A 22,255-nucleotide genomic window follows, 5' to 3' on the forward strand; every position below is an offset into this window, starting at 1 on the left:
AGGCTACAATTGTTACTGCATCAGCTTAGGTCAGAGTGCTGCTTTCTGTGACATTGTACTTTGAACATTATTGGTGTTCTCTGTTATGTTTTTTTCTGCTACATGATTTATTCTTTGCTCTCTTCTTCTCCCAGTTTTCACACATTTTCAGCTTTCTTTTTAATTTTTCGTGATTCCTTCCTAAATTCACACTTTCTGCCATCCTTCTTGCCTATCTCGGGATTCCTTTGGCCGTTCTGCTTGTTGTTCTCCGTTTTGCCCTCTGTACTCTGCTTTGCCATTCGGGCAGTGTTTGGCACCATTTTGAGGATTGTCTGAAGAGATTGCTGGTTATCGTTTTTTAATTTTTATTTTATTTTTCTCGGTCTGCAGGAGATAGTCTATTCCGGGCTGACTTGAGCACAGCCCTGCTTTGTGCAGTTCCATTTATAAGATAAGGAGGAACTGGTAGATTCGGATGTAAATCGGGCAAGTGTCAAAGCAAGGGTTCATAGTCAGCATTTGATGTGGATGGTTTTTACTTTTTCTCATGATGTGATCACCTTCACCATTACCTGAAGGACAATTAGGTTATTCCATGTTTTTTTTCATGATTTTCCCCAGACTTTGAATTGTTTTGCTTTCCTTCGGTACGTAGAGGTTAATACCCCGCCACATTAAATTTTGTTTGGGGCATCTTTTCTTTTTTATGCATTCCCAGAAGCCTGTTTGTAGTCCCTGTTGGCTCGGTGGATACGTCGGCTTCTAGCCCTTGCAGGCATAGAATCCTCTTTTGGCGCTCACTCGGTTCAGGTTTAGCTCCTGTGCTTTTTTTTTACATCTTGGTTCAATGGATTGGATGAGGGATGACATTTATATGTGTCTTTAACAACTTCTTCTTATGTGTCTTTCTTCAGAGTATTAAAAGCAAACTATGGTGGGCGGAGCTGGCCACCGAACAGAGAGGCCGCTAACCTAAGAGCTCCGAGATACTCGGTTGAAAAATAAAGATTTCAGAAGTGAGCCGAAGCCCACAAACACCACCTGACCTTGTACCTGCTGTGGGAAGGTGCCATGGGGCGTAAAAATAAAAAAAAATGAAGGCTGATAGGGGTCCGACGAGTTGCGATATAGGAGAACTCCTCCGAGGCATGCAACACATGGCCTGGGACAACATGGCGCTGGAAGGTGAAGAATCCTTATGCTCCTCAGAGGATATCCCCTTCGATCCAGGAGCAGGGGCATCTCACAGCCTGCTGATGGGCCCTCACATGAAGAAACCCTCTGATAGTGACCCGGTCACAGCGGGGCAGCTGAAGCAGATGCTGGCTGAGCTCAGAAAGAATGGCAGCAGATATGGCCTACTACAAGGATGCGATAGAAGGTGCTACCACTAAGATAAACCTATTAGAGGCAACTACAAGTTCTCAGGATTCCAGGACAATTTTCTTGGAACACAAACTCGAGGTCCTACAGACAGCTTCGTTGGCTACCCCGGCAGACCATATCCTCCGCTTCCAATCCTATCAAGACAAGGCACTGCTCCAAGCCGCAGCGCGAGGGAAGACCCCACCTGCAATTCAACTGTTCCCTGACCTCACCCGCAGCACGCTGGAATGTCAAAGAGCACTGCAACCACGCCTGCAGCTTCTCCGTGCGAAAACATCCTATATCGCTGGGATTTCCTGAAATGCCTCACCTTTACACACACGGGAACAACCTACCATGCATGGTGTTACTCCGCATTGGAATCCCACATGCGCAGCCTGGGCCTCACAGAACTGGTGACCACATCAGACCTAGCACAGCTCGATCCCCTGCAAAGCCTGCCACCTGGCACCTGCCAGAGACGCAACCTGAAAGGTCTGGCATGGACTGCTACTCCCACTAGCAGCAAACAGGCTAGTGAGCCCCACCAGGATTCACCACTGAAGCCGATATCTCTTCAGAGACTCTTTAATTTAATGTGCAAATTACTCTGTCTTTCCGGTTTTCAGTTTTTGTTTACTTTAGTTCTTATTTTACTTATTTACATGGTTATTTTTCGAATCTATGCATGCCACATACTAATTATAGAGACCTAATAGCCACTCCACCACACTAGACACCTCTCTGCTTTGGAACACCGGGATATCACTTTAAGCTCCACACACTAACCTATTCCCCCTCTGCAGGGTTGGGCTAGGCATGGTTTAGCCACACATCCCCCACCCTCCTATCCACAACGTCTACTAAGAATCCATTGCCGCTACCTATAATCTAGGAGGGAGGTTAAACCCCATCAGTCTGTGAACAGAAAGGACATACACACATACACTAAGTGACACACCCACACCCCAGGGGAACAGCTAGAAAGACTATAAGGTTATAGGAACAACACCTCATATTACTCTCTCTATTTAGTGCCTAACACTGCTCTACTCTTGTTTAATATATAAAATGTGACAATTGACTAAGCAATTGCACGAGAAGGACGTGTAATTTGTTAAAGCTGACTTTTTATACTCCTACCTGTTAAATATGTCCTTGACATACCAATGTACAAAAAAAAATTTAACAAAACAAAACAAAAAAAATAGAAAGCAAACTATGAAGCCTCCTGTCATGTTATATGAATTGTATTGTTTTATGCTAAGCCCTCTCTGTTTCATGAATATCTCTGTACTGTATAGGGAGGCGTAAAATTCTGGTGAAGGAATCTGACTCTCCACTATCGTAAAACTTCTCCAGCCGCCACTGATGTAATCCATTCCATATTAGATTATTTCCTTGAAATGTATTTTTTTTGTAAAGTGCTCGACTTGCACTACATTTGAATTATCTCATAGAAAAAGGGATCTACGAAGTGCAAAAGGGAATGGTGTATTATGTAATACATACTTTATTTTCCAAACCTGAGAATTGTGCAGAATCGTCTGTAAAGAGGCCATAATTGTTGAACTTGAAAGATTATCAAGTGTGGCATCAAATCTACAAATCCCTGGTCAATTCTCTGCAATACCCAGTGTTATTTGTAAGCACCAGTGGTATTTTTTTGTCATCTTGTTCCATCATGATTCATCTCACTGGAAGGCATTTATTTGTGCTTCGAATAACCTTAAAATGATCATGAATAAATAAAAATGGAGTGTATATGCAGTCCTGGGGTGTACAGGAGGCCTGGGCTGAGTGGGACACACAAAAAGCTATTGACAAGGCTGCCCCTGCCTACCCTGCTACCAGCTTGCCGTCTAATTAAAGGCAGTTTCATGGTGGTGCCCTTGAATATTAATGTGTATTTACAGTCTTTGTTGGATATAAGGACGAGCAAATGAAACGTCTATGACTTAGAAATATAAATACTGGACATAAACTATTTATAGATGGAAAAGAAAACCTTAAACAATTGCACTAACTCATGGCACAAGGCCGATGGCTCTTTCCCCACGATAAACACATTTACAAAGAGAATATAATGGGTGTTTTTCTTGCATACTCCAAATAAAGGTATGGTTGTGACGGAGTGAAATGCAATGGATAGGTCTATGTGGAATGGATCTGTCCATTTATGAAACTCACGGAACACAAACTATAGAGCTATGAATTGACCGTTAAGGGTTGTATAATGTGTATACATGCTTATTGGTTGTAGTTACAGGATTATATTGGACCCTGAGGAAAAGAGCATTACCTTATACAACATTTAAAGTGCATGCTTTTATGTATACTTAAGTCTGAAGTGAGTAAAACACACATTGATAGAAGAAGCTAACGCGTGTCAAGTTGACATATGTTAACAGCTGCTTGTGAAACAAGATTCTAAGTTTCCTTTCGCAGGATGAGGAACTGAATTGTATTTTTCGTAGAAGATTTTTTTATTTTTTTTACACATAAGGCTGATTGCATTATATTAAGAAGGCATGCCTATTTTACCCAAATAATAAATATTCACTTGTAAGTTAAACTTTGATTTTTTTTTCTACAATATTAGCAAATAATATGGAAAAAATGGTGGGATCTCTTGAATTGGATTAGTCCACCTTCAGATAGGAGTAGCGAAGTAATTTACACAGAGTACAGATTAAGAATGTTGTAACTCCCATTAAACCATCCTCACTAATTCCGCTTTGTAAATTGCTTGTCAATTGCTAATGGTGCTAGACACTCTTATTTTATGAAGTTCCGAAGATGCAGTTGACAAGTGTTTCCCAATCTAACTGTTGTTTGACTAGACATGCCATAAAGGCTGGTAAAGAATTATGGAACATGTAGTCCAATGACTGGAGAGCCAGTGTTGAGCACTTGCAGTAGAGTGTCAAGCTGTGTTGGTTGGCCAGTGATATTATCTTTCACTGGACTTGATAAACCCATGATCAATGCAGGTGCCCTGTGTTGACGTTAAATAAAAACACCAGACATGATATGGAAGACAGCAATTTTATTTGTTGAATAGCTTAGAAATTGTGGATACAGATAAAAAGTGGACAACTTGCTTCTCCACGATGAAAAGAGAAGATAGAAAGCTTAAAGATGCCACAGGTGTAAGCCCAACGTAAATGTGAACCCAATGTAATCTCTTTAGTGATGCTACCCTCACACCATTGTCTAAAGCAGGGAGTAGAAGACACTTCCATCACAAACAGTATGGACTACATCTCCTGTGATCAATCTTTTTAGTTTGCACAGAATCATGGGGAAAGTACTGAAATTACCAATTATTGACAGGTGTGCTTAGAAACTTTAAATTAACTACTATTTATGTAAGCAATTTGTTTGCGATTTTATTTAAATATATATTTTGGATTGTGCTATTGCGCTAGTGTTTGTTTTCTTTTTTCCAAATTATAGGATTACACTCCTTAAGGATTCAAGCGTTCAGAAACTATATGTAAGATACTACACCTTGTGTATATTTGCATTATATGTTTTATATTGCCTTCTTTTCCCACATTTTTCCAGTTTTTTTTTCTATTGGTCATGGGAAAAGTGGCCTTTATCATCTGAACAGGAACAGGCTGTCAAATTCTGCTCTAAATGAAAGAAAAAAAAAAAAAAAAAAGGTTTTGGTTAATTCACAATATTGACTTACCTGAAAACGGTAAAAGGTGCCATCATCCTTCAATGTGAGAACATGATCTGATATGGGGAAGATATAACCCTGGGCTGCTATAAGGCTTCCTAAATGTATTGCTTCCACTGTAACAAAGGATATAGAGTAATTAGCTTCAAGGTTCTATCTGTACAATAATAAACAGCAGAGATCGTTGTTATTCTGACATGATCTGTACCATTATCGAATAATACCAAGACGTCTAAATTATATATACACACACACATATTATATATATATATATATATATATATATATATATATATATTCCATTATCTTTATTATTTCAAAGAGCTTGCAATTTATTTGGTAATTTGTATTTTATTTCAGAGGCCCTGCCCCCATGGTTATCGGGTTACTTTCTATGTATTTCATAAGTTGTAAACAGTATAAACTCCATTATTTATTTCCAATTTCTTATGGCGCCCTGATTGTACAGGATATTTTGCAAACAGTAGTGATCATGCATAGATATCAGTTCAAATAAAACATTTTACAATCAGGCTAACACATTAACAAGCTAAGTGCAATGCTTCAATATTGACCGTCTAATATATCTCTTACCGCAATTGAAATATTATTACTCTCATATAAGAAATGGCCAAAAATGGCTCATGTAACATGAACTGCCTTTTAATTACCCAATTTAGGGTCATACTATTTTCTAATTGTTGCGCAATCAGATAGCCAACTATGCCTAACCTTGCATGGGTAAGATCAGAGCATCATGGGGCGCAGAGATTACCCTCACTCAGAAACCTTAACAGCTCATTGCATCATTACACTCCAGCGCTTGGTTTGCATCAAACTGTTTTCAGGTGCCAGTAGAACATCGGTGTAGGTCAAATTGTTATAACAACAACAAGAAATCAACTTCTGAATATGCCCAACCAACTTTGGGAAGCAACGAGTGCAGAGGGGGTGAGTTAAACCATTGTCTAGCCACATCAGAGGGGCTAGGCTTTAAATGCTAGGAGAAACCTGATTTTTTATTAAATCACTTGAAAATGGTTTGGCACTAACCTGGGAGACAGCACCATACACACAAAGATAAGCGCTGTGACCAGTGGAATCTCAAACTCAAAGTTTTTATAGCAGAATTCTACTTTGGAACATTTCCGAATTCTATCTGCTCCTCTATTGGGAATAATCAGACAAAGTGGGAATAAATGTTTTTAAAAAAATAGCTCGCCCCACTAGAGAGAAAGAAAAAACCTGAACAGAGCAACAATGTTTATTAGATACCTTAAAATTAGGGAAGCACCGAAAGTTTGGAATTCCACAATCTTTAACCTTTGAGTGTGATGTAACAATGTATGGGTTGTACTAGAGGTCTTCGAAAGCATACAATCCATTTAAATGGCAAGTCATAATTTATGTATCAGTATGAGTGTGGTATGCTTAGATTGCACAAAGCAATTAGTCTTTGTGTAGTCAACTACAAGAATTTTATTTTGGTTCATTAAAAGGAAGAACTGTCGAGACTGTCATGCCGCATTAGTTCATCAAGAATATAGTTTGATAATGGCCACACTGCTTTATTTTTTTTAGGCTATAAGCAACACGAGCAAACATTGAGGTACCTTTAATGGTAGCTAGATAAACCTAGAAAATAACCCATGCTCAGGAGAGAAAGACCTCTTGAAAGAAGATAATTCCTCAATCATTGGCTAGCATGTGTTCCAATTATTCTAGTAAATTACAGTAGACCATTTCGTCTTAGACATGAAAGACCTAAAATACACTGAGTGCAAACATGTATCTTGAAATTGATTTGTGTAATGTATATAGATACATTTGATGATCAGACATTATTTGCCTCTCGTGCGTAAGAGTATTTCTATAAACAAGTGCATACCTGGCAATGGGCCTGCTTGCTTAAACATAGACAATGTCAGCGATACATCATTATCAGATCCCTTTTAAACTATTAAGGTGGACGAAGAGTATAATGGATCTACAGAGAACCTAGAATAGGGGTGGCTGATGTCACCACGCAGCACATGTTAGGCTTAGATCACCAACAATATGAAAAGAAGAACGATAAAACTCACAGGTGAAAACACGTTCTTTTAACAAACTAAAAATGAGCTACTAGTTATGGTATATTTTAAATAACCATTGTAGTTAATAATCTCCATTTTAAATTTCGGTTTGCTTCACATACAATACTGTTCTGGTGCAGTGTGCCCTATGAAACATATATAAAATGCCCCATGATTCACTGCGCATGGTCCACAAACACACACGACGGAATTCATGGAAAAATTATGGCTGGCGCACATGTGCAAAGGTAATTATGATATCTGATCATTTTGACCACTCCTACATGCAGCAGAGGTAATAAATTAGAGTCTTTTCTGGACTAGATTCTAGAAAAAAAAAACACTTTAATAGAGTTTACTGGGGAGCATAAAATAAAATCAATAAAAGACAGTTCCGCATCAATTAAATATTCAGAATGAAAATAAAGAAAAAGAAAATGAAATTCTGGTTAACAGAATTATGTGTCTTTACTGAGTTCCAGTGGGTAAGCGGACAAGGCCTATACATTTCTAACACGTCAGTGGGGTACTTGAGAAATCAGAACTTGAAAAACATATTTCAAGAGAAGAGGAGGTGGGAATAAAAATGGTGGCAGGATACATCTGGGTTTTGGAAGTCAAAAAAGAGTCAAGACAAGATATGACACATAAAAAATGGAAAACCATGTGAAGGAGAGAAACAGAATCACTGAAGTGTAGATGTTTTGTTTACATTTTTGCTGTGCTCACTCAGTAGTCCTGCCAAAAAAAAAAAACTATTATTTTAAGGACAAGGTCTGTCAGCCAGCCATTCAAGGGTTCACCAACCACATTTGTTTGCTTTATATTGTGAATATATGGCATGTGCCTGACCATGTCCCTCCTTATAATTCCAGGAGGAGCAGCCCGTTACATCAAAAATGTAATGCCACCCCAGGACCATCATAATGGCTTTTGCCTATTCCATTGTCATGCAGGGGTTAATTTTAATACATTTTTAATTAATAAGATTCATCTAGGTTTTCTGTAAACAATATCAATAACAAAGGTGGAGGTCAAGCAAATCATGAAGGTTATCAGGGACACAAGATATTACTTTGAAGGACTAAATATTTTCTTTTTTTTTTTTTGTCAATCTTTATTTTATTGAGGCAAATAAGAAGGGTACAGAATAAAGAGAGGGAAGTGCAAAGATATTCCACAAAAGATAAGGGTCAATACAGCTGTAACAATGCTCTCTACATTTCCATAGTAGACGTGCCTCATTTTTTTAGTTTTATGCGGCTTTGAACCGAAACGTTTAGTTAGCCAGTAGTGTTAAGAAGCGATCTAAACCAACAATTCCGTGTGTCACAGTAAATAGGCTAAACATCGCTAACAGAGCGTTTGAGTTGATGTTAAGAGTAGGTTACATGCTAAGCGGGGTTCAACTGTGAATATGTATGACAGTTCTGAATAGGTACACGTTTGGTGGCATATAATAGGCCCCATGTGAAAGTTAAATTAACTGTACAGGCTAGGTACACGTCATCACTACATCTTTCATAATAAATTGCATAAGTGAGTCGCAGAGTAGAACATTAACTAAAGTAAAGGAGTGATGGTTAGTAGGTATCGTTATAACACACGTTAATGCTGACAAGCTGGTTTGTGTTTCACACTTAGGAAGGACTGCGATCATCACTTATTAAAACAGGAAGAGACATAGCGTAACTGACAATACGGGGAAACTATTAGCGTACAATGATGCATTCGATTAATAATAAGAGGTTTATAAGCTATTCAGCGTCACAGTGTTCCTAAGCTATGCATGGTATTACAGGCTTTGAACATACATGTCCAGTAAATATAGAAGGTTACGGTTAGATACAAGCAGAAAACCAAGTGTATGGGGGATTACCCCCTTTAAATGCTAGGGTCAGGCTAGGGACACTCTGCAGAGGCCAGACAACTGCCCTTATGAGATCTGCCCAGGGCACAGAGTGCATACCCGGCCATAGCATGTCTAAAGAGAGGGGAAAAGCCAAGGTGTGGATATGGTACAGTGTGAGTCCAGGTGTAATGTGACAAGGTCACTAAGTCCGAGTCTATGTCCGCCCGGGTGTTAGGCAGTACTCAGCTGTGGTGGAGCTTGTCTCTCCCGCCGGCATTTCGTGTAAGGTGGTGAGAGGTCTCGTGTGCCGGCCTGGTGTTCAGGTCTCTGTTTCATCCAATACCGGAGGTAGGAAGCGTGGCGGTCGAGGCGTGGGTGGTCTGGATTGAGCAGGGTCGTCGCGAGGGAGGAGGGACCTCTCCCCAACTCCAAGCTTCTTGGTGGGTCGGCTTCGGTGTGCCACAGGCTCGGGAACGCAATTGGGCCGGGCCTTTCCCTAAACGGGCGCTGCAGATAGCCCTGATGTTTCGCCGCCGCCAGAGGTGGCAGAAGCTTTAAAGGGTGCCCCTTAGTGACCCGTAGCTTGGGTGGGCAAATAGCGGTATCAGTATGCTCCGTCGGGGTGTAAGGCTGTTGCTGGGGGGCGCACGAAGGCAGTCGGGGTGAGTAAGTGCCCGCTGTCGTCAGTGTCCCCTGCTGTCGCTTGTGCCGAGGGGGTATACGGAGCGGGGGTAGCCCCGGGGTCAGCCCTCGTTGAGGTTTGGGGTGACTCACCCGTGACCGGGAGTTGTAGAGTTGAGCCTCGCGTCGGGTTCCCCGCCTCCGTCTTCCCGCCTTCCCCGTCCCCCTCCGGGTCTGTGTCAGTATTGTGGGCTTTAGAGAGGGGTTCCGTGGAATAGGTGCCGATGGGGTCCACTCCTGGGCTCCCCCTCTGCTGTCTAATTTGGCCCAGAAGTCCGCCAGAAGTCGGTCTATCCTCTCCGACAACGGCAAGAGGTGGGGTTCAGGCGCTAGGACCCTCGTGGCTTCCGCCATTTTGGGTGTCGATGGCCCGGCGGCCTCTGCGCCCTGGTTTCTCTGCTTTAAGCTGCTTGTTGTTGCGATTGCCGGGATGACCCCCACCGGCAGGGGGGGGGGGAGAAGGCGCTTTAAATGAGCCTCCGGCGCAGCGGGTACCAATCGGCTGGGGGATCGGCCGCCTCCCCCATGCCGCTCGCGTAGGCCGCATGCAGGCCTCGGGTACGTTGTCTGAATGCAGTCGCCGTCGCTGCTCAGTGGAGCAAGATAGCGGTTTCGCCATCGCCTACCACCGTTTCTGAGGCTGGAAAACCGGCTGTGAGTGGGTTATTTCAACGTTTTTGTGTTGATTTCGGGTTTTTGGGCCAGGAGCTCCACTGCTGTGCGACTGCTTCGTTTGGCTGTCAGGCTCTGCCCCCCGACTAAATATTTTCTACTCTGCCTCTGTTGGCCTTCTCTATAGAATCGGGCATGGTGCCAATCAGCGCCTTCCGAAGTTGGATAAAACTGTATTAATATGGAAGTACAATTTCCGCATTAATAATCCGGCAAGCCTCCTACATCACTTCACTATGTCCATTTTAGAATACTAAAAATCAATTATCCATAATCTGTTAAATGTTACCAAGGCACTAGTCCGTAAGCAATGGAAGGCAGAGACTGCTCCAACATTGTTGGATGAAGTGAGTAGATTAGCTCAGGGACATTTACACAATGGAAACACTGATTGCCTCCAACCAAGACCAGGTTGTATCAATAGCTCTAAGATTGCTCCACTGATACAGATACAGATTCTTACACTTCCCATACTTTGTTACTATTTCCTGTTGATGCCCTGGACACCTGGGCAACATACAGAGTCAGCTCTCCGAGTCACCTGGATACATTACTCAGACATGCATCATGTGTTTAATTACTGAATAGGTCTCCTCTCCCTAATAGCCGGGTGGCGAAACTTTCTTATGCTTTAACACAGCTGTTTTTGTGAAAATAACCTAGGTTACCCTTCATTTGATCTGCAAAAACAAATGTAAAAAAAAGTTAACGTGCTAATGGCTTATATTGATTAACAGTATGTGTCATATTATCATTTCCATCGAATGGGCATTCTAGTGGAATCTGTATTCTATTTTCTCTCAAAATCATTTGAAAAATCTGGGTCAGTCTGCAGGTACCTCCGGAACCCCTGATTCAAATCAAATTGCTAAAAACAAACAAACAAAAAACTGGTATATTGTTTAACCTGAGCACAGCAGCCTCCTTGCACAATAATGACTGCAGTGGTTATTGTACTTAAAGGGCTACCCGTGCTTAGAGTGAGCTACATGTTTATTTTATTTGGCTACGGAGACTAAGAAAAACATAACGTCTTAAAAAAAAGGCACAATGTTTTAAAAAACAAAACAAAAAAACTCCAACTAAAGTCTATATACAAAGAGTTGAAGTTTCTGTTGTAATGTCCCCATTGCAACATACCAAACTTTTTGAAACCGTACATAAAGCTTTCCTCCGTCTCGGTAATCAAGCACAGAGCATTTGGATAAATTTTTGTCTCTAGCCCAGCAGTACATGAAAAAAAAACATAAAAATTCAGAGCATAAAATTGAAAATCTTAAAGGTTACAGGCAAGGCAATGATGGAGTCTTGGTAAATATACCCAATACATTTACAACATTTAAAGGATCACTCTAAGCACTACAAAAACATATGTTCAATATACTATATTTAAAAGAAGAAAACTACCACAACAAGAGGACATAGTCTTAAATTAGAGGGACAAAGGTTTAAAAATAATATCAGGAAGTATTACTTTACTGAGAGGGTAGTGGATGCATGGAATAGCCTTCCAGCTCAAGTGGTAGAGGTTAACACAGTAAAGGAGTTTAAGCATGCGTGGGATAGGCATAAGGCTATCCTAACTATAAGATAAGGCCAGGGACTAATGAAAGTATTTAGAAAACTGGGCAGACTAGATGGGCCGAATGGTTCTTATCTGCCGTCACATTCTATGTTTCTATGTTTCTATACAGCTGCTATATCATGACAATGGCAGCTGCCAAGGGGTGGGATATATTAGGCAGCAAGTGAACAGTCAGTTCTTGAATTTCATGTGTTGAAAGCAGGAAAAAATTGCAACATAGTGTAGTGACTTTAACAAGGGCCACTAGACAAGTGGGTCAGAGCATTTCCAAAATGGCAAGATGTGTGGGGTGTTACCAGTAAGCAATGGTTAGTACCTACCAAAAGTGGTGAAAGGAAGAATAACCATTGAACCAGAGTCAGAGTCATGGGCGCCCAAGGCTCATTGATGCACGTGGAGAGGGAAGGCTAGGCTCTTTGGTCCGATGAGCTACTGCAACTCAAATTGTGTAATGATAGAAAGGTGTCAGAACACGCAGTGCAACGCAGATAGCTGCATTTGGGGCTGCCTAACTGCAGACTGTCCAGAGTGCCCGTGATGACCCCTGTCCACTGAAGATAGTGCCTTCAATGGGGAAGTGAGCATCAGAACTGGACTATGGAGTCTAATGAATCACACTTTCTTTTAGCTCAGGTGGATGGCTGGGAGCATCATTTACCTGCAGCAGCATGCACTTTGGGAAGAAGACCGGCAGAGGCAGTGTTATACTCTGGGCAATGTTCTGCTGGGAAACCTTAGTTCCGGGCTTTCACGTGGTTGTTACTCTGATATGTAGCACTACTTAGAGGTTGTTGCAGACCACGTAAACTCTTTCAAGGCAATGGTGTTACCTGATGGCAGTGACCTCTTTTAGCGGGATAATGCACCCAGTCACATTGCAAACATTGTTCAAGAATAGTTTGAGAAACAAAGAGTTCAAGGTGTTGCCTTGGGCTCCAAATTCCCCACCTCGCAACTTGCAGGACTAAAAGGATCTGCTGCCAATGTCTTAGCACTAGATGCCACAGTACATGTTCAGAGGTCTTGTGGAGTCCATGCCCTCACATATCAGAGCTGTTTGGCAGCAGCACAGGGATTTACACAATATTAGGCAGGTGGTTTTTTCTCATTTATCGTTTTTATTTATGCATATTTGCAACACATCTCTTTGCAAGCAAGGTACAGAACATAGGTAAGAACAGTATGTATACATATCATTTTCGATCTACCTTGACAATGTAGTTATATGACATGCATATATTGATGTGATGCATACAACAGTTCAAAATAGTTTACGGAAATTTTGTACTAACTGGGAGGGGGGTAGGGTACAGAAGAGAAGGGGGGGAATGGGGATGGGGGGGGCCCTGTACTATTGCACAGAAGTACATACGTTGAAACATAGCAGGTTGATGTGCGAAACGATTTGTCTTGATCACATCCGTTATTACCCCTAGGTCCATCTGGACTCCAAATCTCATCACTCTCATCATGTTCTAAGTGGTCAGCCAACTAGCCCACTCTTGTTCATATTTCTCCAAACGCCCTGACATTTTGTATGCCACTTTCTCGTATGCACTAATTATATCCATTTTGGCTATCACTTGTTCTAATTGAGGGGCTTGTTTGCATTTCCAGTTGCCGGCTATTGCTATTTTTGCTACCGTGAGTATATTTAAAACCACTTTTTTGTGAGGGAGTGAGCTTAGATTGTATATAGTGTGGAGTAGATAATTTTCTGGGCGTAGGGGTACGTAGATGCCGGTCTTGTGGGAGATTAAGGTTTGGACCTGTGTCCAGTAGCTCTGTAAAGAGGGGCATGTCCAGAAGGTGTGAAACATAGTGCCAATGCCTGCTTCGCACCTCCAACATGTGTTCGTAACACCTGTATACATTCCCGCTAACCTCTGTGGGACTAAGTACCACCTCATATTTACTTTGCAATAGGCTTCCCACAATGAGAGGCCACTTGAAGCTTTTTTCGTGTTTTCCATTGCCACCTGCCAGTCCTCCCGGGAGACTTGGCATCCTAGTTCCTTCTCCCATTTCACCATGTATTGTAGCTTGTCAGGGGTATTGTTGGCGGTGATCGCATTATAACATAATGAAAGGGGTTTTGCGAATTTGGACAACGATAATTGACTCGGGGTGAATGCCGGGTCTGTCTGTCCGCACTGTGTTTGTTTACTGCGGGTTTGTAGTATGTTTTTAACCCTTAGGTATAGATATAGGTCTCTCGAGGTTAGTCCTAGGTCGGCTTGTAATTCTGGAAAAGGTTTTATTACGCCCCCATTCATAAGGTCACCAACCACCCTGGCCCCTTTAACCATCCATTTCCCTAATTGTATGTCTGGGGAGTAGGCTGCCAGTGACGATAACGGAGCCCTTTTGAATAGTTGTGTTGGGTCCAACACCAGCGGGCACCAATTTCTCCACGCCCTGAGCAGGGTGCTCGAGCAGTGGAGATTCGGACCCGCAAGCGTCTTAGGTGGTGCGCATGTCCATAAGTAGTGAACAATGTCTTTGTTGTCCAGACATGCATTTTCTAGGAACATCCATAATGGGGTGCGGGGCGAATTGAATTCTCTAATGAGTCTGATCCCTTGTGCCAGAAAGGATGCTTTGTAGTAAGCTGTTATGTCAGGCATGCCTAACCCTCCCTTGTTGTATGGGAGACCCATACATCCTTCGCCCACTCTTGGGGGTTTTCTCTTCCATACGTGTGCATTGATAGTACTTTGGAATTGTTTGAGCAGTGAATTTGGCAGGGAAATGGGCAGGGTTCGGAATAGGTATAGTATATGTGGTAGGATCATCATTTTAACCAAGTTAATGCGACCTAGCCATGAAACCTCCAGCCCCACCCATTTGGCGAGGGTAGTTGTAATGCGTTTAAGTGTAGGATAATGGTTTTCTTTAGTTAATTTGTGGGGGGATTTGGTGAGTTTTACTCCCAAGTATTGGATAGAGGTCGTGCGCCAGTCAAAAGGGTGGTGTGATGTTAGAGTGTCCGCTACAGCTTTCGGTAGATTAATCGGTAGAGCTTGTGTTTTGGCTATATTGTTTTTGTAGTATGACACTGTACCATAATTTTTCAGCAGGTCTAAAAGAGAGGGCAGGGAAGACTCAGGTTTGGTAATGAAAAGCAGGATGTCGTCAGCGAATAGAGCCAGTTTTTTGGTACCCCCTGGGGTGCACAACCCATGAATGGAAGAATCTTGTTTAATGAATCTGACCAATGGTTCCAAGCATAAAATGAAAATTAAGGGGGAAAGTGGGCAACCTTGGCGGGTGCCGTTACGGATGTCGAATGGTTTGGATACAAAACCAGTGCTAAACACTTTGGCTGAGGGGTTTTGATATAGGGCCATTATACTAGATCGAAAAGTCGATGGGGAACCCCAATTTAGCAAGAGTGAGCAACATATATTTCCAGTGCAGACGGTCAAATGCCTTCTCGGCATCGAGCGCGAGTAGAAGTCCCGCTTGTCTCGAGGCATTTGCCCAGTCCACTAGGTTTAAAAAAGTGTCTGGTATTGTCCCCTACCTGTCGGCCCTGTACGAAGCCAGCCTGTTCTTCCGAGACAAGGTCCGGAAGTATCTGTTTAAGCCTGGAGGCTAGGAGCTTAGCGTACAGTTTGGTATCCGCATTTAAAAGGGAGATCGGGCGTAAGTTTGCGCACTGTGTGGGAGGTTTATTGGGTTTAGGGAGAGTTATAATGTGGGCTTCCAGCATTTCTTTGGGCATAATCCCTACATCCTTGATATGATTAAACAGCGTCGTGAGGGGACCGTTTAATTGTTTAGCCAATTTTACATAATAATAGTTGGATAGTCCGTCGGGACCGGGGGCTTTGTGTTTGGGCAAAGAGAAGATCGCTGTCTCTACTTCATCGTGCGTGAAGGGACTTTCTAATTGAGTGCATTGCTCCTGTGTTAGTTTGGCTAATGGTGTTTTTTCTAGGAAGCTGGTGATTTCGTCATCTGTGGGTTGATATGTATTAGAGTCGGACTCTAGTTGGTATAGAGAGGCATAATATTTTGCTAGCTAGTTTATCCCCAGTATCTGAGGTTATGTAAGAGATTTTAGATTGTAATTTCGTCTGTTTCGCTTTCCTTGCTAACAGTCTACCCGCCTTGTTGCCCATTGTGTAATGTGATTGTTTTAAAAAACGTAGGTGGCGTTCTGTCTTGGCTAGGTTTAGGTCATGTAGCTGTTTGCGGAGTAGCATCAGTTTCTTGTGTGTGGTTTTATTTGGGCTTGCTTTGTGGATGGCCTCTAGTTTGACCAGGTCCTGTTCTGTATTATATAGTAGCGCGTTATGAATATGCTTGGCCCTAGCTCCTATTTGAATCAGTTCGCCCCTCACGACCGCCTTTTGGGCCAGCCATTGCATGGTTGTGGATGATGGGCAGTTTGCATGGGCCGTAAAATATTCCTCTACTCTGGTTTGAAGCCGCTGGAGGTGAACCGGTACGTCCAGTAGCCCGTCGTTCAGTCGCCATGTGCCTCTACCTCTAGTTGGGTATGGAATGCGCATAGTCACTGTATGTGGGGCGTGGTCAGACCAAGTGATAGGGCCTATCGATGCCTTGGTGGCGAAGGGTAGTGTTTTAGTGTCTAGTAAGCAGAGGTCAATTCTTGTATATGTCCTGTGGACTGCAGAATAGTATGTATAGTCTCTATCTTTCGGGTTGAGGCCTTTCCAAGCGTCATAATAGTCGTGGTCGTGCATTAGTTTCCTAAGGTGTTGACCTAAAGAGACTGAGTGAAGTTGGGGCGGTTTATTGTCTTCCCTTTGTATATCTACCTCAGGATCTGGAGCACAATTGAAGTCCCCACATATGATTGTGTGCCCCATTTTTATGCTATCAACCTTGCGAAAAACCTTAGTGAGGAAGGATTTTTGTTTAATGTTAGGCGCATAAATAGATGCAATCGTCATCAGCAGGCCATTTAGAGAGCCTACTAGTATCAGCAATCTCCCGTCTCGACTTGCAAATTGGTTGGAAGGGGTGAACACCCAATCTTTGTGGAAATATATAGAGACACCTTTGGCCTTGGTGGGGGACATTGCATCATAGCTCTGTGGGTATTGCTTGGTGTAAAATTTAGGTGGATTTTTGATACAAAAGTGTGTTTCCTGTAGGCTAACAATGGCCGCCTTAGATTTGGTCATCTCTACCAGTGCCATTCTTCTTTTGTGTGGGCTATTGAGACCTTTAACGTTTAGGTTAAATATTACAAGGGAGTCATCCATAATTTTGTTGTAACGCCGGCTGGCGTTGGGTTATTATGGTAACATTTGTACCTCGTTTTGGGCATTCTAGGGATAGACCAGAGCCGAAGGGGTTCGGGGAGAGAGTAGTGGGACAGGAAAAGGGTGTAGGTAGTGAGTAACTATAATACAAATACAAAATACAAATATAGCGCCATTAAGAGCGTCGGCGCTCTGCGTGGGTGAGGTGTGAGAGGGCAACTGTCCCTCTTCACACTACTCATCCTGGGGTCGTACCGATAAAAAAAACCGGGCCGAGTGGGTAACAGCCTGTCAATGAGTGATATTATTCTCACCCTTGTTGTCTGCGGTTTGCCCCGTTCTGTACGTTCACTAATGTGTTTAGGACATTATCTGCAGCCTAGGACTCATCTGGGGTACCCTAGGAGTAACACTAAGGGTTCACATAGTATTAACATTCCATATATGCATACTCACAAACACATGCGGTACACGGATCTTATCATGATATCATTATATATGCAGAGTGTCCTTTGGTTGACAAATGTGACAAAGTCCAGTTTCAGCACAGTCGGGGCAGGATCGGGTCTCAATTGTGCTTACGTGGCGAGCCCGCCATCTGCCATTCTGCATGTGGTCTTTTCGGCGAGTTTGAGCTCGTAGTTTCTCGGTCTTGTAGCGGGAACAGTCCCCATTCTTTCAGCAATCGCATCCCCACCTCCGGATCATTAATGATGTGCGATTTGGCATTTCTCCATACGAGCAGTTTAGTTGGGTATCCCCATCGATACTGTATATCGTTGTTTCTTAAGGTCTTTGTGACCGTAATGAAGTCTGTTCATCGTCATGGCCGACAGGTCTGCAAAGAGTTGGATATTAGCGTATGGGTCTGGCAGTTTTGGTAACTTTCTTGCTGCTTGCAGTAGAGAGTCCTTTGTCTTGTAGTAATGAAAGCGCACTACCACATCACGTGGCGTGTCTTGCCGCAGGTTTTGCGGTTTCGGTAGCCGATGTGCGCGGTCCATGAGCCAGTCATTGTCCTCCATGTTTTGCACCAATGATTTGTATAGGGACAGGAGGAATTGTGGCAGTTGGTCCCTTGTGACGGATTCTGGTACGCCGCGAAAGCGTATATTATTATGCCGTGAGCGGTCTTCCATGTCTGCGATTTTGCTTTTAAGGAATTGTTGTTCTTCTAATAGGGATTGGACTGTGTCCGCCATGGTGTCCTGCGCGGCACATATATCGTCAGTGCACGCTTCTAGATTGTTCGTTCTTTCCCCCAGCTCAGCTATCTCACTTTTAATATCATTTGTAGCCTTTTTTAAGTCCGATTGCAGGGACACCCTGAAGTCTTGTAACATGGCAAATAACTTCTTTTCAGTGACCGGAGCGTCGGTGTAATGCTGCTCCTCACCTTCAGTGTGAATATTTGCGGCCTGCACTGTTTCCTGCTCCTCACCTCCGCCATCTTGCGCCGGGCGCGGCCGGTCTCGTTTAGCTTGGCGTATCGGGTCTGTAAGTTTAGTTTGCTTCACAGGGGCCATTGCCGGGTGCTGTCAGGGTAATACACCCGGGTGTGAGTGTCCGTCGGGCGAAAACGCTGCTTAAATCACGCTTTTGGCTGTGTCGGACCGGGAGCTCTTACTCCATGCGTCCGTTCACCTCGGCAGTCGGCCACGCCCCCAGGCAGGTGGTTTTAATGTTGTGACTGATCGGTGTATAGTCTACCTCTGCCCAATTTGGTTTATGGTTGTTGTTTTTTTTTTTGTTGCAAACCTCTGTTTGTATAAACCTGCCTTTTGATTCAGTGAGGTGAAAATAGGCAACGTCAATATGCCTCCTCTCTGAGATCCCAGCCCTTCAAAGACCAAAATGAGAGTTTCCTGATTGGTGAAGCCATCTCCTGGCCAAAGAGGGGGACTGCCTCACTGTTCGTTGCTTCTGCTATTAACAGAAATACAGGTAACATTGGAGGAGAGCATTTTTTGTTTGAATTTTTCTATTACATAGTTGCATAGCTGAAAAGAGACATGCGTCCATCAAATTCAGCCTGTCTCACATCTGTTTTTGCTGTTGATCCAAAAGAAGGCAATAAAAAAAAAAAGTTTGAAGCTCGTCCAATTTTGCCGTAAACTATGAAATATTATTTCTTGACCCCAGAATGGTGGTCAGATCTATCCTTGGATTATTTATATTTTGTTTTGGAAACAAACAAACTATATTTAATGGATTTAAAAAGGTGGTCAATTTAATGTGACATTTCATCTCAATTGGTTATAGTGCCTGGAATCCCCCAGAACTGTCCATCACTTCAGTATTAAACAATTTTTGAGCAATATAACACTAATAAGGGTTCTTGGTTATCCACAGTCCAGATCCTACTTGAGGTGCAGCTAAGGTAGAGATTACCCATTCCTTCCAATGGTGGTTGTGATAGGGTGAAAGTGGTCAACTGACAATCTCAGCCAATCACACCCCCGCTGCTTCTCAGACTAAAGCTTCCTAATTAGCCCAAGCAGCCCAAGCAGCACAGAACTCTTGTGTACCATTAAAACAGTAAATATAGATAATGCTAATGGAAGAACAACACCAGGGGACTCCAGACACTATAACAACTTCAATGAGATGAAACCATTACAGTATCTGCAATGTCACTTTAAAGGGACACTCAAGCACCATAAGCACTTCATTCTGATTTTTTATTTTTTAAGATTATACGTGCAGTTTCTTCAGCTTTTGTTAAATTATTTTCAAGCAATTTGACAATAAAGTGGAGGATGCCCCAGCACCCAAAGCTCTTCTCAACAGCTTTGGAAAAATATCTGAGGAAGTTTCACCTAGCAAAACATGTATGAGTTAGCAGAATTCAGCTGTGTCAAATCACTGTTAAAGTGACTCTGTCACCTTCAATTTGTTTTGTGCATATCACAAAGATAAAATGCATTGGGATTCCATTTAAATTCTAACACAGTCAAAATATATCGTAAGACAAAGAAGGTGAGTACTCTGCCTTATGGTAAATGCTTAACTTGTCAACACAAGACAAAAGGCGGACCTACCGTCATCAAGTTTCATCAGTCATCTCAGCGACTCCTGTGGAAATAAGGCATTTTCTCACTTATCACTGTCTTGTGGGATCCTCCTTAGGCTTCAGTCTTGTATTCTTGTACAAGTGTAATAGTACAGCACCGATATGGGCTCCTGGTGGATGAAACACCAGTTGCTGAAGACTGAAAAGGGTGGATGCCCATAGGGGGACAGCAGCAGGTAAGTATTACTCACCACTTCTATAGCCCTGACTGCTGAACCCCAGTAGTGATGTTACCATTGGAAGTCCTTACAAACCATGCGAAGACCTCGGAAGGTGACAGAGCCACTTAAATCTTTTTGGCATTGCCAACTGAAAAGTGTTCGTTATGGCAAAATCCAGATACACATAAAGGATGAGAATTCCACACAGGATGTCCTAAGTTGTGGGTGATGTGATTTTGGTGCAAGTTGAATCCCACTTTTTCAAACTGCTTAAAACTAAAAGAAGGAACTGCACCCATAATATTCTTGCCTGATTGAAGTGTCTAACTTTGGAACCTAATACCCCATAGATACCTTGTGCCCTAGATCTTGCCACAATCTGTATGATATATTGAGTATATAGTAATGGCACAAAACTTTAACCCCTGCCAAGAAATTCTGACCAATCACCAGGCATGTCAGGCAATATTGTAAACTGTAATAAACAAAGAATTGCATTTATATTGTTAATAATATTACAAACAAACTTATTTTTTTTTTTTTAAATTACTTTTTATTTTCCACACAACAGATTTTAAAGGCACATTTTAGTTACCTGGGTCTTCAATGTTGAGGCTCTTCATCAGCCACTGCACGATGTCTGCTCCTAAAGAAACGGAAAGACATGAGAAAAATTTTAAGCCACCATAATAATAATATTTAATATAAAACAGCTGTATGAATTAAAACCTACAGAAGTGAACAGTCTACCGCTGTATAAAACAGACACAATATGCCTGATCGTCAGGTTTTGAAAGAGTATAATTTGTATATTACCAAGGACGTGGTTTAATAAGCAATTATGATCTTTATAAGATTAGATATATAAAGTGATGCAGTAAGGACACTATAAAGCTATGAAACAAAACATTGTTTCAACAGATAAACCTTAACATGAATGAAGAGAACAATGTAACGTGAGCATTTATACAGCATACTAAATCATTTAACATTTATACTAAAATATCTCCTTGTAAGAGACAAGACACATTACAAACATGTATAGAATATAAAGAAAATAACATTTAAAACTACTGCACTAGAAAAAAATAAATAAAAACGCAGCAAACCAAATAAATGTATTGGTAGAAGGAACAGTGAAACGACAAAATTACATATATAACAAAAGTAAAGACTTACAATATGCATGTGATGCACGGGTCAAATTTCTTTAAGGCTTTTTCCTCCTAAACAAAGCTCTAAGAAATAAAATGCATTGCACAGTTGCCGACACATTCAGAAAAAAAAATAACTCTTGGGAGAGTGGTCTGACCTTGGGCTAGATGGCAGCTTAACCGCTGCTGACTGCCAAATAGAGACAGAAAAGATATAAAAATATAAAGCCAACACTGCTAGAACAGAATCCGCAAAAAAGGGGAGATATTCCCCTCCCACCATGGGTCTGGCATTTTATAAGTACAGACATTCCTGCTTAGTTAACTTATTTTTTTTATTTTTTATCCCCCCTCTCTTTCCGTTTGTCCCCATCTTCCCTATCTCTCTGTGGAATAGAGTGCACCAGAGGTTCAGAGGGTCCAGACTTGTCCCATGGAGAGGATACCCAGCCAGCACAAAAGGAACACACACCCAAAATGAACCATAGCCAGACTTTAGCACATTCCAAAAACCGTCTCTAACAGCTTTCTCCTACCACACAGTTCTTTTACGAAACAGGGCTTTCCCCCAGGAATGAAGGCTAAGAGTTTTGTGGGAATTGCAAACATTGGAATCCAGAGATATATGAACTTATATTCCAACAGGAGAGTTATTCTCTTCCAGGATCTCCAGTCCAAGGCCCCAGGCTCTTTAACCCCTTAAGGACACATGACATGTGTGACA

The 22,255-nt window shown here is 42.2% G+C and overlaps 1 protein-coding gene across 2 annotated transcripts in view; it reads right to left on the reverse strand.

The window, feature by feature from the left end:
- RGS6 (regulator of G protein signaling 6) overlaps nucleotides 1-22,255 on the reverse strand; it is a 326,615-nt gene that overhangs the window by 83,203 nt on the left and 221,157 nt on the right. For both annotated transcript variants that reach the window (XM_063440378.1, XM_063440379.1), the window contains exons 4-5: nucleotides 20,973-21,023; nucleotides 5,048-5,154 (exon numbers count right to left, since the gene is read on the reverse strand). In XM_063440378.1, the coding sequence (XP_063296448.1) occupies nucleotides 5,048-5,154; nucleotides 20,973-21,023 (158 nt within the window). The remainder of the gene's footprint in view (nucleotides 1-5,047; nucleotides 5,155-20,972; nucleotides 21,024-22,255) is intronic.

This window comes from Pelobates fuscus, chromosome 13 (assembly GCF_036172605.1).
Source record: "Pelobates fuscus isolate aPelFus1 chromosome 13, aPelFus1.pri, whole genome shotgun sequence".
Classification (NCBI taxonomy): domain Eukaryota; kingdom Metazoa; phylum Chordata; class Amphibia; order Anura; family Pelobatidae; genus Pelobates; species Pelobates fuscus.